The 16,266-nt window shown below is 37.4% G+C and overlaps 1 protein-coding gene across 5 annotated transcripts in view; it reads right to left on the bottom strand.

Moving 5' to 3' along the window:
- THRAP3 (thyroid hormone receptor associated protein 3) overlaps window positions 1-16,266 on the bottom strand; it is an 88,033-nt gene that overhangs the window by 15,416 nt on the left and 56,351 nt on the right. For all 5 annotated transcript variants that reach the window (XM_020983658.2, XM_020983656.2, XM_020983659.2 and 2 more), the window contains 2 exons: window positions 6,453-6,620; window positions 503-1,408 (listed from right to left, as the gene is read on the bottom strand). In XM_020983658.2, the coding sequence (XP_020839317.1) occupies window positions 503-1,408; window positions 6,453-6,589 (1,043 nt within the window). In that variant the 5' untranslated portion in view covers window positions 6,590-6,620. The remainder of the gene's footprint in view (window positions 1-502; window positions 1,409-6,452; window positions 6,621-16,266) is intronic.

Below are 16,266 nucleotides of genomic sequence, written 5' to 3'. Positions count from 1 at the left end.
GTATGCAGCTCTTCACAATGATGGGCTGGTGCAGATCGGTCACAGTAGACGGTAGGTCCTAGCAGGTGAATGCTAACCGTTCCAATGGTCATTCACTTTGGCAAAGACCATACTCTTTGATGGCTGACCCACAAAGCTCTACTGCTCTCTGGTTTATAGACACATTGGCAGATTCCAAGGCAAATTTTAAATGTGAAAACACCATGGCAGAGTAGTCTAAAGAAACTTTATGCTGCAATACAAATTCAGGAAGGCAGGAAAGCTGGAGTTAAGCTAAAGTTTTCCTTGTGTGACTTTTGTCTTTTTTTTTTTTTAACTCTGCTAAACAAAGTTTCAGGGAAACAATGCTACCTTGCTACCATTAATAAGAATTCTGACTTGAAAAACAAAACGACTATTTCTTTCACCACGAGTACTTTTTAGCATTTACACCACATTAAAATCAATACCCAGCTGACACACCACGTGACACAAAATAAGACAAGAAAAATGTGATACTTGCCTCTTAGAATAGGCCACTCCTCCTGGAGCAGATACTTCCTCCTTCTGTGACGAAGAGCCGTAAGTGGAACCAATGGCTGGGGGACTCTTACCCACAGGGCTCTTTTTGGATGGGCTCAAGCCCCCAGCACCATGATCAAATTGGCTTTGGTGAGTTCCAGCCTGAAAGCCAGTGCTGCTCTGCAGAGCTGAGCCCATCTGAGATGGTGTGGAGAGTGGAGGGCTGGGTTTCTGCACAGGACTAGGGCGGGGAGAACGCCGTCTCACCACCACTGACTGCAGAGGGCTTTTGAGGGCAGGGCTACGCTCTCGGGGGCTCAGCTCAGACACAGCAGCTCTTGATGCTGAGCCAGCACCATAGGTAGTGGCCTCAGGCCATGGCTTTGAGCTCTCTGACGGTTTAGCATCCTGAGAGGTACCTCCAGGGAAAGGCTGCTCCTTGGAATCATCACCTTGGTTATCTCCAGCAGACTGTGATGGCCGGTTTTCCTTGGAAGATGACTTCTTCTCCTTTACAGATTTGCGCTTAGAAGACTCAACCCGGCTATGGTTAGAGGAAGATCGAGAAGATGAAGAGCGCCTTGACCTGTCAGAGGAAGACTTATCAGAGTTTCTAGAATGGCTCCTAGACCTGGGTGAAGGGGACCTTCTTTTTGGGGACCGGGATCGAGAACGGCCCCGTCGAGGACTATATGCTTGGCGGTAATTCTGCCAATTTGACCGGTAGTTTCCATAGCCTCCTCGGTTATACTGGCCCCATGGATAAAAGCCTCTGTTGCGACCACGGAAATAATAGGGCCTTCTATAGCCTCGGTTGTGACCTCGGAAATCTCGGTTCTGATATACTCTTGGATGGTTCCTTTCTCTGTTATGAGCTGGAGAATATGATCTGGAACGGGACCTAGAACTGAAAAGGGAAGAAAAGAGGGGAAAAAGTTTCTATTTTTGATCCAAGTACTTTCTTTTTTTTTTTTTCCCCAATCCAAGTACTTTCATTGGGGGAAAAAAGTGTCTTGTTCTTCCTAAAAATCTTGACGAAGATACTCTTAAATAATAATATCTGCTTCCCAAGGATCTTGATCTTCATTTGCTTTCTGATGCTAAAAGCAAATATACAAAAATAATTCATCTCACTACTTGAGTGAATTATTATGGGCCATAATCACCAATAAGGATTGTCTTTATAGAGGCATAAAATCCCATTTCAATAAATTTTATGAGATGTTAAAATAGCTTTCTTAATATTGAAATAAATGAAAATCTACATACAGTTCCAGGGTCAGAGTATCATTTATTTCTTAATTTAAATAAAGCAAATGCTTTAACATACAGTATTCGCAAACAATAAAAGCTTCTCCATTAAAAAAATGCATTAGGGGATATACTCATTTCAGATTCCTAAGAATATATAATCTGCAGATCATAAAGAGACAGAAAGATGAAAATTTTTAGATTTGTGAGGGTAAGTGCCATAGTACTAGTATTTATGCCCTCAATTTAACAGCTCCTGAGGCCCTGGGCTCTATGTATTAGACTCTTGCAGGCTATAGTAATTTCCTTATTTCCCAAGCCATATCTTATAGTCTATCTGGACCAATTCTATAAGATTCAATAGAATCTGTTTTAAAAAAAACCAGATTGGCAAAACAATAACTATAGTATTAAAAAATATCCAGGGATAGCCAAATCTAATGTTAAAATATTACTTTACCATGAATTACCATTTGGCATCAAAACCTACCATTGTATAATAGGACCCTTCTATGTTACCACAAGGGGTCACTGTACCCATGAGGCAGACATTAATTCTGACACCAGAAGAACCTAAAAACTCACTGTACTCGTAAGGCTGTAGATGTTTCAAAGAACTTCATGTGTACCAGAACAGATCCGATTTATTTGCCAGAGTTCTAGTACTGATTCCTCTTCATCTGGTAAGGGGGTAGTGGTGGTGGTGGTAGAAGTAGTACTACCTTGCTTTAAAATCACAGCGCAAGAATAATAAAGATTTGGCCTCAACTTCCTCTGGAAAGACTAAAAACAAATCTTGGGCTGGTCCACTGACAGAGGCAGGCTTTCTATCAAACAGGAAAAAATTAACAATGGACTTTATGTGGCTGTTAGGGAAACACATCTCCTCACCTCAAGACACAGAGGTACTACACTATTGATATGGAAGGAAGTGACAGACCCAATGTACTGAATTTTTTAAAATGTACTTCTTGGTTGAAATGAAAGGTTCTACTGGGACAAGGGCAAGTCGCTGGGAAGTGACAGCAAGATCATCAACAAAATATTTTTTAAAAACCCATTCCTATCAAAATAAAATCTCAAGTCAAAGATCTCCTAAGGAACAATAACTTCAGATTACTAATAGAACCACCAAATTGGGTTGTTGGGGTTTTTTTTGGCGAGGCAATTAGGGTTAAGGACTTGCCCAGAGTCACACAGCTAGTGAGTGTTATATGTCTGAGGCCTATTTCGAACTCAGGTCCTCCTGACTCCAGGGCCGGTGCTCTATCCACTGTGCCACCTAGCTGCCCCCTAAATTTTTTGGGGTTTTTTTTTTAGGCAGCTGGGGTCAAGTGACTTGCCCAGGGTCACACAGCTAGTAAGTGTCAAGTGTTTGGTCTGAGGCCAGATTTGAACTCAGGTACTCCTGACTTCACCTAGCTGCCCCAGTTTTTTTTTTTTAAAGGGGAAGGAGAGGAGTAGGAGAGCACTAAGATGCAGAGATGAGATTATACAATAATGTCAAATTTACTGAAAAGTTTTCAAAAAGTTTTTTTTCTTTTTCATATCTATACTATTGCCACATATAAGGACAAAGACGCCGAATATAGCTCACTAGAAGGAAGGTCTCTTAATCTGTATATGAATCTGCATATGTTTATGATTTTTTTAAAAACCCACTTACATATTCCTCTCCAGGTAAAGCTGTTTCTGCCAGCAGTACCTGACACCAGACACCCAGGTCTCTTTCATGGAGTCCTCTGTGGGCCAGTGGCTCCATGACAGAGGCCCCCATCAACCTCCCATAGAGATTGTAACACATAATCCTAGACCGAATATATACTTTAGTGAGTGGATAGGAGAAGTCTGTCCATGAATAGGTTGAAGTTTTCTTGTTTTAAAATACTATGTTTAACAAAGATCCAATGTTCTTTCAGAACTGAGTTTAATAACAACAACAAACCACCACTTTTGCAGTACAAATACTCAATAAAATCTAAATAAAGCACAATGGACTTGGTTTCCCACGATTCTAATCACTTTAAACTCAGGTCTTTAACTGGTCAAAGAAAAACATTTTGGCACTTAGTATTTGGGAAAGATCTGTCAATACAAATTGTTAACTGGCTGTTACTTAGTACAATGAAACAACTTACCTTTAAAACTTTCACATGTGAAAACAGAAACAACAACATAAGAAAGAAGGGAGGGCAGATGCAGACTCTGAAACTGAATCTGACCTGATTAAAAACTATCCTTGAGGGATGTGATCCACCCAACGCACTAAGTGGGGGGTATGATTCATGCTTGCATCCTCAGGAGGCTATTACATCTCTGTTACCAATTACTACTGAGGGGCCTGTAGCACACTGCATCCAAAACCTGCGGCCACTGTACAGATGCCCGAACATGAGTCTCTGCAGACTTCAAAATGAAGTTATTTACGAGAAGTCGTTTTAAAAGGATACAGTCTGTGAAATACAAGGAAACAATCAGTTTTCTCCCATTCTGTGGCACTCACAGCAGCTAATTAAATGGTTAAAGGGCATGTTCTCACAATCTGGACAGTATGCTTTCCTTGTAGTTGAGGGAAAATTAAAAGTAAAACCATGAAACAGACGAGCCAGAATTTGAAACAGAGCATCCAACTGCAAATACATCTGTTTCCAGGAAAAAAAAAGTCAGAAAATGGAAAAAACCTAGGTGTTCTCTCTTAGACCACTTTTTCCACGGTATGATGGTACAAAGCAGATCTTACCCTAACCCTCAATGGATGTACTGCAGAAGATGGGGAGACACAGACACAGAAACACAGATATACACACACCTCTCCCCTCTTCCTTTTCTAGTCAAAGACCACTGCCAAATGACTTCAGGAGGCAAAGGAGACAAGGAGAAAAGAAGACCTGCCCAGGACCTTGACTTGTCATAAAGCGTGCAGAGCTCATCAAAAACACCAGCTTGGTGTTTACAAAGACTCTGGGATCATGCCCTTAGCCAAGATGTAATGTCTTCAAAATGTTTACTCTAGTCTCACTTCTGCAAACTGCAATTAAAAAAGGCATACCTTTAAGAGTCTCACAGCTGAGAAAGATTATAACCATTTGAATTCAAAGCTCTTGGTCAAGGAAAGAAGTTGATGAAAATGCCCCTAATCACCTGTGTTTTATTAGATAGACACAAACTTATCCAGTGTTAAGTAGGAATCTGATTCAGTTTCAGCTTTGAAACGTTCACAAGTTCCAAACAAAAACATTGTACATCAAAGCACAAAGGAAAAAAATTAAAAAGCAATTTTCTTTTAAATATGACAGAAAATAATATCCCATCACAGGCTTGCAGTAATTTTTCAGACAAAGCATTTGAGAATGCACTGAAATACTGGGAAAGGAAAAAAAAATTCATGTGTCATATTTATTGGGCTATTTAAAAGCACAAGAGTGCTAGGAAAAAAAAAACAAACCTAAGATGACAGCTTAAAGAAATGGGTGACCTTTTCCAAAGATATTTTTAACCTCATGACCAATACACCTAAGGAAAAGTGGACTCTAGATACAGTTATGAGACTGAAAGGTGTTTCAAGTAGCAAAATCTTTATCTTCATTTCTTCTCTATAGTAAGTAACCTATCAAGGTCAGCACACCTTTTAGTCAGAAACTGAAAACCATTCACCACATTTCCAGCAAACATCCAAAGAAATCAATGTCCACATAAGGTATGCTCTCAAGCAGGCTTCTAAACTCCCTTTTTCTATAGATCTTTTTCAAAAGTTGGCTTTTCTTCCTCAGCCTTAGGTCAGCAGCTCGGGAAGAGTTGTCTTTCAAAGGTAATTATCTATCCACAAAGGAAAATTCAAATACTGGTGATTACCTGAAAATTAAAGATTTGAAGCAAGAAAAAACATAGAACATGTAAGGACCAAGACAATATGTCCACACATATATTAAAACCTTATTAATTCAAACTAGGTGGAAAGAAGATCAGTCTGAATTAATAAGAAGTTTGAGAGCCCAGGGTCTCTTCCTAATTAGGAGTAAGATCAGTTTTCGAATCTTGGCTCTTCTTATCTTTCCAGTCCACCTCATCTCTCTGGAGTCTGTCCCCTCAGTCAAAAAATGAGAAAGGTCATCATCCCTAAGGTACTTTCCAACTCTAATGTTTCAGGATACTATGAAATGTACTTTCATCATCTGGCATATATAGTAAAACAATCTATTGCTTAACAAAGCAACACCACTTAGACATCCTACCAGAACCACTTTAATATGCAGACACAGCTAATTTCTAGTTAATCATATTAAACAAGTACAAATAAATGGCTACTGCCGCGTATATAAAACTCAATTTTCTTAAACAGGTTAAACATTGCCCCTACAATATTGATTATACCATTATTTTGCTTAGTTTCCCTTATTCATAAATGAATCAAAGGTAAAATTTTGCCTATGCCTTTAAACACTTCAAAATAAAAACAGGCAGGCATGAGGAATAAATAAACAGTTCAATTAAAAGTTGTTTTTCCTTTGATTTCAATAGATATGAGGCTTCCCAATCTAATTAACTCCTCTAGATTGGAAGGCTCTAAAAATGTACATGCTGGTAAAAGGGAATTTGGGAAAAGGTAACAAAAGACAGTTAACATTGCCATTTAATAAAAGGTCCCTAAGTGCACAGCCTGCCCAATATATTGATCCAAATGCATGCTTGAATCTGCTTACCTCAGTCTGCGTTTCCTGGAGCGGGACACTGATCGAGATCGAGATCGGGACTTTGAAAAAGAACGAGATCGAGACCTTGATCCAGATCTTGAGCGGGAAGAACGAGACCCTGACTTGGATTTGTTTGTTTTTGACATATCTGAAGAGGGGGTTACTTTTCAAATACACCTACAGGTGAAAAACGAAAGCAAATAAATGAGTGACATAAAAAATACTAAGTTAGATAGCTTGAGTTTTTCCCCCAATTCATAAAATATTTATTTTCTCTCCCTTCCAGCTCCCCACTAAACTGAACTCTCTGTCAGAAGGTGGATAGCATGGTTCATCACTGAACTCTGGAATACTGGTTCATCACTGCTTTGATAAAAGTTCTTAAGTTCTAAATTTTTTTCCTATTGTTTTTGTTATTTTATACCTTTTTCTATTGACCCAATCACTGGGTGCAGTACAGCCAACATTCACCCCTAGATCCACTTGTGCCAAGAAGCGTGGCAGCAGGTTTACAGTGCCTAACAACGCCAACTCTCACTCTCCTGGATAGGACAGTGTCCTGAAAAGTAGCATTTTCTCCATGTCATATAATGGCTTCTGGAAGACATCATTTTGTCTGCATAATGCTGCCATGTCTGTACACTTTTTTAGGGGAATAAAATAAAATTCTGATATCTTGTTTTACATTACATAAATTTTCTCCTGTATCCTTCCCTCTCCCCAAAAGTACAGTAATTCTTTTTTAAGAATTAAGAATTCTTTTTAAAAGGTCAGCAAAACTGATCAATATGTGAAATGTTCTGGATCCATGGGCATCCTGAATCTGCAAAGGAGTGGGGGTAAGGTAAAAAGGGCAAGGAGGATTGTGTAAAAAGTCTGACTCTGAATTCTAATGTTGATGTTAAGTGTGAGACTTGGGGCATTAATTTCTTACTATGGTAAATGACGATTTTCAAGATTCTTTCCAACCCTAAATTCTATTAGCTTCTGTGCTGCCAGCAGCTAGGTAGTGAAATGGATAGAACACTGGACCTGGACTCAGGAAGATGTGACCCTGGGCAAGTCACTTAACTTCTGCCTCAGATTTCTTGTAAAATAGCCCCTACCCCCAGGGTTGTAAGGAGCAAATGAGATGTTTTTGAGTAGGTGCTCCTTCTTTCCTTATTCTTCTAAATGTGGAAGTCTTTGGATGCGAATACAGAAGACTTGGAGTTTTAAGTATTTATTGTTTTTATTGCTTTATTTGCTATATAACCTTAGAAGAGTTACTTAATCTTTCCCAAACTTTAAGTTTCCCCATCTGTAAAAATGGGACTTGGCTTAAGATAACCTTTCTTACATTATTTATCTTAGAGAGTTATTATAAGGAAGGAGCTTTGTATTATAAAATAAATGTAAGCTATTAGTACTTTCTGTTTTGGTTTTTCATTTATTTTTAATATTTTCTGAAACAGTTGAAATCACTGGTCAAATTGCTATGCTTTGAGTTTTTGTTTTTTGTGTTGTTTTTGATACAGAAACATTTATGTTAAGAACACACCACAAAAAATAACAAGCCAGAAGTGAAGGCAAAATCATACACATAATCTAAACTTGAGATTTTTCAGAAATATTTACAAAGATAAGGACAGAGCTATCAGTTAATGAGTGTGGAAGGACACAACTGTTGTTACCAATGTGAAATGAAATATCTCAACTTTCCAAAGAGCATCTCATTGGAAACATACAGTAGTCACTCATTCTGCTACAAAGGAGATCAATCCATTCTAATGTTTTCTATTACCCATTAACATGTAACATTAGTCACCAAAGAGTCCCTAATACAGCATCAATAATTTAGGTGTGAGTCAATGATTCAAGCCCTCAGATCTTTCTATATATTGAAAACCTTCTCTTTTCTACACCATATATTCCCATTCCTTATGTCCAATGTGTTACTAAGTCCTATCACGCCTACTTTGAGTTTGTGAAAGTATCTAACTAAGCTTTCAGGCCCATGATCATTTATTTTCACTAACCAAAACATCAGACTGAAACAGACCAATAAAACTTCTGTTGTGCTTTCACAATTCTATGACAGAGGAACTATGAAACATTTTAACATCAGAACAGGCATTCTTAATACAAGCACATGATACGCCACTAAAAACAAACAATGAAAAGCAGATTTCAGAGAATCCTGGGTAGCATAAACTGAAGTAGAACCGCAAGAACAATTTATACAAGTACGACAATCTTGTAAAGAAAAATGACTTCGAAAGACTTAACTATCATCAAAGCCCTGCTTAACCATGTCTCCTCCACAGAGGATCCACTTGACAGAGGTGATAGAAGGTGAAGAACCTGCATTTCTGAACAAGGTCACTGTATGGATTTGTTTTGCTTGACTGTGCTAATTTGTTACAAGGCTTTTTTTCCCCTTCTTAATCGTGTTAATGCTAGTGCCTTCCCCTCAGAGATTACCTTCCAATTACTCTGTGTATACATAACCTGCGTGTACCTGGTTACTTACATACTTTCTCCACCATTAGATATAGGCTTCTTGAGGGTAGGGACTATTTTTTGCCTTTTTTTGTAACCCCAGTGCCGACACAGTAAAAAAGGAATGTACTGCTGAGTAATGAGGTCCAGAGGTGAAGCATCTATTCAGAAATAAATGATGTAAAGATAAAACAAATTCAAATGAAAAAAAAAATTTTTAATATTAAACTATCACTAATTGGTACCAAATAAACCTGATCTTTAAAAATTGTACTTTTAGGGGGCAGCTAGGTGGTGCAGTGGATAGAGCACTGGCCCTGAAGTCAGGAGGACCTGAGTTCAAACCCAGCCTCAGACCAAACACTTGACACTTACTAGCTGTGTGACACTGGGCAAGTCAGTTAACCCCAACTGCCTTTTAAAAAAAATGTATTTTATTTTGATGTGAATACCTACTGCCAGTATTTTTTTGTTGTTGAAAACTTTATTAGATGCAATCAATCATTTTTTTTAAGATGCGTCACAGCAACTGTAATTGTCCTGTCCACACATAAACCAGTATTTTAGGGCATCCTTTCAGTACGAAACATTTTTGCCTAACAAATTCAGGACTTTAAATTCAGGAAATATAAATATTTCCCTTTGTCATTTTGCTAAACCATGAATTATTCTTTAAAAATTGACATAACACCTGGCACTTCAACATCCTGAAAAATATAGCCAAACTGAAGATACGCGACACCAGAATTGTGTTTCTCTTCTCAGGTAAACTTGGTATTTGAATTGCCCACTGATTATTTCACTGGAATAAGAGTCCTAAATATTTCTTCTACTTTCTTCTAGCTTCTTCAAATTTCCCTGCTTTGTCTATTTTTAATAAAGATGGTAGTATTAAAAATTACAACCAGAACAAAATATCATGAATATAAATGGGTCCTGATTATTCTGCAGGAATTCTGATACTCCAAAACACCCTTATTTTATCTCACACATTATTGGGTGCATTCAGCATTAGGTCTATTAGCAGCTAATTGTTCTGTTACAAGGTTGATTTGGATAAATTGCTGATGAGTCTCTGGGTCAAATGTATGAATTCACTTTATATGAGAGTCTGTAAATCATGCAGGTTTACTGTCTATGTCTACCATTACAATTTTTTTCTTTTCATTTAAAGACAGTCAGAGCCATAAAAAGCAGGGAACACTGTGTGATTTAAGTGCTTCATTTAGAATTTTCTTTATGGCTTAGCAGTGGAACAAATTAAGTACTAGATAGATAGATAGATAGATAGATAGATAGATAGATAGATAAAAAGCATTTTTGAAAAACCGTTGGGAAAACTGGAAGTAGTCTGGCAGAAAATAGGTATAGACCAACATCTCACACCATACCAAGGCAAGTTTCAAATGGGTACATGACAGGTTATAAATAAAGTATAACCTCATCAACAAATCAGAGGAGCAAGGAAGAAATTACATGTCAGATCTACGGACACAAAAAGAGTTCATGACCAAACAAGACATAGAGAAGATCACAAAATAAAAGACAATTCTGATTATATAAAATTTTAAAAGTTTTCCCACAAACAAAACCAATGCAGCTAAAATTAGAAGAGATGTATCAGTAAATGGGGAAAAAAAATCTTTGCAGCAAGTTTCTCTGAAAAAGGTCTCATTTCTAAAATATATTAGGAAAATGATTCAATAAATTAATCAATAATCAATTAACAAATATTTATTATAGGCCTACCGTATGCTAAGCTTATAAGACCCATTCCCCAAATGATAAATGATCAAAGGATATTAAAGGGCAACTTTCAAAGGAAGAAAACCAAGCTATCCATACTACATGAAAAAATATTCTAAATCATTAATGATTAGAGAAATGCAAATTGAAACAACTCAAACACCTCACATCCCCCAGCTTGGCAAAGCTGATGATAAAGATAATAGAAAGAAGAAAAAGACTCATATGTACAAAAATATTGGTAACAGCTCTTTACATGTGGGCAAAGAAATGGAACTGGAGAGGTGTCCATCAACTGGAGGATGGCTAAACAAGTTAACAGTATTTGAATGTGATGGAATACTATTGTGCCATAAGAAATGATAAATGTGATACAGTAGATAGAGCTCTGGGACTGGAATCAGGAAGACTTGAGTTCAACTTCAACTCCAGCCTCAGACACCAGCTATGTGACTTTGGTAAATCATTGGACCTATGTTTGCATCAGTTTCCTCAACTGTAAATGGGGATAACAATAGCACCTACTTCATAAGGTTGCTGTGAGACTCAAATAAGATATGCTGGCTATTATATTATTGAAACAGGAATCAACTGATGAGGTGAAGTGAAAAGAACTAGGAGAATAATGTATAAAATAAAAATAAAAAGAATATAAACAAAAAGGACTTGGAAAGATTTCGGAATTCTGATCAAAATAATCAAAACAATGACTAACCATAATTCCACAGGATCCACAATGAAACATGCTACCAACTCCTGAGAAAAAGATAGTGAACTCAAGAGTATAGACAGAGATATTTTAGTAGGTAAGGAGTGGATGGTTGGGTGGGTGGGGGGAGATGTTAGGCAAGAGGGAGAGAAGGTAGATTTTCATCTATAGCATTTCCACAGGCCCAGTTCAAAGATCCTAAACCTGTGAGGAGATGAGAATTGATATGGAAAAGAAAAATATAATGACTTGTAGCAAAAGTACTTCCATTTCCCCACTATCTCCCAATCTGCTCAATGAACTGCTCCTTTAATTTAATCCCCTGCCAGTATCCTGGCAAGGATAAAGCACTAAGTTTGGAGTGGAGAATGTTTTCAAACTCCACTGCTACCAATTACCACCTGCTGTGTGGACTTGGGCAAGTAACTTAACCCTTCTGAGACTCAATCTTTCTATATATAAAATGAGGGGGCAGCTAGGTGGTGAAATGGATAGAGCATGGGCTTTGGAGTCAGGAGGACCTGAGTTCAAATTTGGCCTCAGACACTTGACACTTAACTAGCTGCGTGACCCTGGGCAAGTCACTTAACCCAAATTGCCTCACCAAAAAAGAATAAAAGAAAAAAAAAAGAAAAAATTCAGACTTCTCTGGTATGAAGGGAAGGCCAAAAAATTTCACATGGATTTTCCATATCTTTGTGGTGTCACAACAACCCTAACTCCTACAATGTGGAAGGGATAACTGTACTTGGAGAACCCTAGAGACGCAACTAAAAAATTAAAACAATAAACAACTTCAGCAAAGTTTTAGGATATCAAAAAATAAAAACCCATGTAATTCACCAGCTTTTTTGTATATTACCAACCAAAACTCAGCAGGAAGAAGAAGAGGTAGAAAGAGAAAAGGTAGTCCATTAACTACAGACAGTATAAAATACTTGGAAGTCTCACTGCCGAAACACACAGGAACTGTATGAACAGTTACAAAACACTTCACATAAATAAAGACAGATCTAAATAAGTGGAAAAACAGTAATTGCTCAAAGACAAGCCAAGATAATAAAAATGACAATATAACCTAACTTAATTAACTTATTCAATGCCACCATAATTGTACCAAAGAATTACTTTATAGAACTAAGAAAAATAAAACAAAATTCATCTGGAAGAACAAATCAAGAACAGGTCAAGAATATCAAGGGGAATCAATGGGAGAAAAACAGAAAGGAAGGGGGACAACAATACCAGATCTCAAATTATACTGCAAAGTTGTAGAGGTCAAAATAATTTGGTACTGGGTAAGAAACAGGTTGATCAGTGGAACAGATTAGGCACACAATATACAGAAACAAATGATGGTTATCTTTCTTCTTGTTGTTCACCCATTTTTTCAGTCAAGTCTAACTCTTCGTGACCCCATTTGGGATTTTCTTGGCAAAGATACTGGAGCAATTTGCTATTTTCTTCTCCAGCTCATTTTACAGATGAGGAAACTAAGGCAAAAAAGGGTTAAGTGACTTGCCCAGGGTCACACAGCAAGTGTCTGAGACCAGATTTGAACTCAGGAAGATGAGTCCTCCTGACTCCAGATAAGGCACTGCATTCACCATGCCACTGCTCTGATGGTACCCTCAGACTATAAAACAGAAGAAATTACCTGTCAGACCAGGGACAAAGGAAGAGCTCATAACCAAAGAGATAGTAGGGCTCAAAGGAGATAAAATAATTTTGATTATATAGAATCTAGAAGTTTTTGCACAAACAAAACCAATGCAGCTAAAATTAGAAGAGAAGCAGAAAACAGGGGGGAATTTTTAATAGCCAATTGCCCTGATAAACATCTCATTTCCAATATATACATAAGGAACTGAGTTATAGTTACAAGAAAAAGAACCATTCCTCAATTGATAAATGAATAAAGGATACGAACATAGGCAGTTTTCTGAGGAAGAAATCCAATCTATCAATAGCAATGTGAAAAAATGTTCTGAATCACTAATAACGAGAGAAATGTCAATTAAAATAACTCTGAGATACCACCTTACACCCCATCAGATTGGCTAAGATAACAAAAAAGGAAAATGACAAATGCTGGAAGAGCTGTGGGAAAACAAGTAAAAAGCCACTGTTGGTGGAGCTTGGAAGTAGTCTGGCCACTCTGGAAAGCAACTTGAAACTATGCCCCAAAATCTCCCTTGGCCCAGCAATACTGCTCTAGGTCTATATCCCAAAGAGATCAAAGAAAGAGAAAAAGAACTGATATTTACAAAATATTTACAGCAGCTCTTTTTTTGTGGTGGCAAAGAACTGGACAGAGGATGCCTAATAATTGGGGAAGGATTGAACAAGTTAGTCAAAGGGATGGAATACTACTGTTCTGTAAGAAATAATGAAGGGAATGGTTTTGGAAAAATTTGGGAAGACTTGTATGAACCAATGTAAAGTGAAGTGAGTAGAACCAGGGGAACAATTTATACAATAATATCAATACTCTAATGATAATTAACTTTTAAAGACTTGAACTCTGATCCAGAACACTGACCAACCATATAATTCCAAAGGTTTCATAATGAAACATGATCTCCAGATAAAGAGGTGATAGAGCAAACAGAAACATATTTTCTTCTTCCTATTTATTCTTGGATATGGTTAAAAAGGAAATTTGTCTTTCATCACCATACATATCTGAAATGGTTTTTGTTTTTCTTACTTTCTCAATGGCTGGGGGAAGAAAGAGAGTAAGAATTTGAAATTGGATTTAGGAAAAGTGTATATTCTCAGTCTGCTGTGTAGGTAAGCTACAAAACCTCTTTGGGCCTCAATAGTTTTATTTGTAAATATGGAGGTCATACTAGAGAATTCTAAGTTCTCTTGTGGCTAGAGTTGTATGTTCTTTATTTTTATTTTTCTTCTCTAAGCTGGTTGGTTGCTGGACCATCCCCTGACCAGTGGAAGGTTTTGCCCCATCTCTCTCTACAGCCCAGCCCAGGAAACTCTCTGGGCCAATCTTCAATTTTAGCTAGAGTTAAAAATTCAAATTCTTCTTGGGATTCCCGACTTTGCTAGTGGGACAGAGATCAGGCTTAAAAGGACTAGTTAACAGTAAGGTACTTAAAAAACACAGATTTAGAACTCAAAGGAAACCCAGGAGGCCTCCAGCTCAATATCTTCATTTTACAGATACGTGGCAGAGTGAGGTTATTCAAACCCAATACTGTTTCTTCTTTTCACTGTATCACAGTATACCTTACTTGCTTCTATGCTCAGGATCTCCATCATCAATTTTTGCAAGTGTCCTTTTCTGATTAAGTGAAAAGGTTGGTTACTCTATTATTTTTTTACATTAAAGGAAACTATTCCTGGGAGTTGCATTATCCCATGTTAGACTCCCAAAAGAGGTACTTGGAGGCCTACTTTTTTTTTTTTTAAATTAAAGTTAACTACAAATAATCCTGTTTTTCTAGACCTAGCTAATTCAATCAACTATGTAGAGAGCCCCTCAGCCCTTAAATTTCATTCATATGAATACATACACATACATATATAGACATATGTGTGTATATATGCATATACATGCATATGCATATATATCTTTATCACTAGTGCCATTCTATTATCTTCTTTAAATATATCACCCATCCAAAATTGGCACAGTCCCTGAAAAACTGTTTTAGCATCTTTAACAACTACGGCTTTATACATAAAGATCAATTTCTTAGAATTCAGTCTCTCCCTATCTACTGGTTCCTTCCCTTTTGCCTACAAAAATGCTTTCCTCCATCTTAAAACAACAAAACAAACAAAATAACCCTCATTAGACTCCCAACATTGCCTTGAGTTTTCATCCTGTATCTTTCCTCCCATTCACGGTCAAACTACCAGGAAAAAACTATCTACTCTCTGTCTCCACTTCTCTCAACCCTTTGTAACGAGGCTTCCAATATTATCACTCAACTGAAACGACTCTATCCAAAGTTATAAAACACTTTTTAGTTGCCAATTTAATGGCCTTTTCTCAATCTTCCTCCTTCTTGACCAGGGGTTCTTAAACTGCGGTCCATGAACTGTGTGTGTGTGTGTGTGTGTGTGTAAAAATATTTTCATAACTGCTATTTCAGAGTAATTGTTTTTCCTTCTAATCTAGTGACTTATTTTACGTATTTAGAAATTTTATTCTGAGAACAACTCCATGGGCTTCAGACTGCAAAACGGGTCCACGACACAAAGAAGTTGAGAATACCTATTCTTAACCTATCTGCTATGTGACCTTGTTGACCACCTTTCTCGATATATATATATATGTATTGTGTCCTCTCTGGGTTTTCATGATAGTATTCTATCCCAGTTTGCCTTTTACCTGTCCAACTACTCTATTTTAGTCTCCTTTGCTGAGTCATCAAAGCTATCATTCCCCCTAATTCTAAGTGTTCCCCAAGGCTCTGTCCTAAACCCTCTTCTCCTTTGCCATCTACACTCTCTTGCTGACCTAAACAGCTCCCATGAGTTTAATAATCACTTCTGATATAACTATGAGATGATTCACAGATACATATTCAGCCCTATTTTCTTTCCTAAGCATCACCACCAGCTCCCTATTGGATATTTCAAAATGGATATCTCATAGGAAACAGAAACCCTACATGTCCAAAACTGAGCATACAATGTTCTAAATGCCTGCTTAACCATGGGTGTCCCACAGAATCTGTCCTGGGACCCTTCCTCTTCTCCCTCTACAGTACTTCACTTTATGACCTCAGATAATTCAATTATCTCTATGCTGATAATTCTCAAATATATTTATCAAGGCCTAACCTCTCTGTTGACCTTAAGTATCACATCTTCAACTGTCTACTGGACACTTCAATCTGAATGTCTCATAGATCAAAC

This window comes from Phascolarctos cinereus, unplaced genomic scaffold (assembly GCF_003287225.1).
Source record: "Phascolarctos cinereus isolate Bilbo 61053 unplaced genomic scaffold, phaCin_HiC Scaffold_726;HRSCAF=1367, whole genome shotgun sequence".
NCBI lineage: Eukaryota > Metazoa > Chordata > Mammalia > Diprotodontia > Phascolarctidae > Phascolarctos > Phascolarctos cinereus.
Note: the sequence above shows the minus strand (reverse complement) of the source record. Positions and strands in the feature narration are given on the sequence as shown.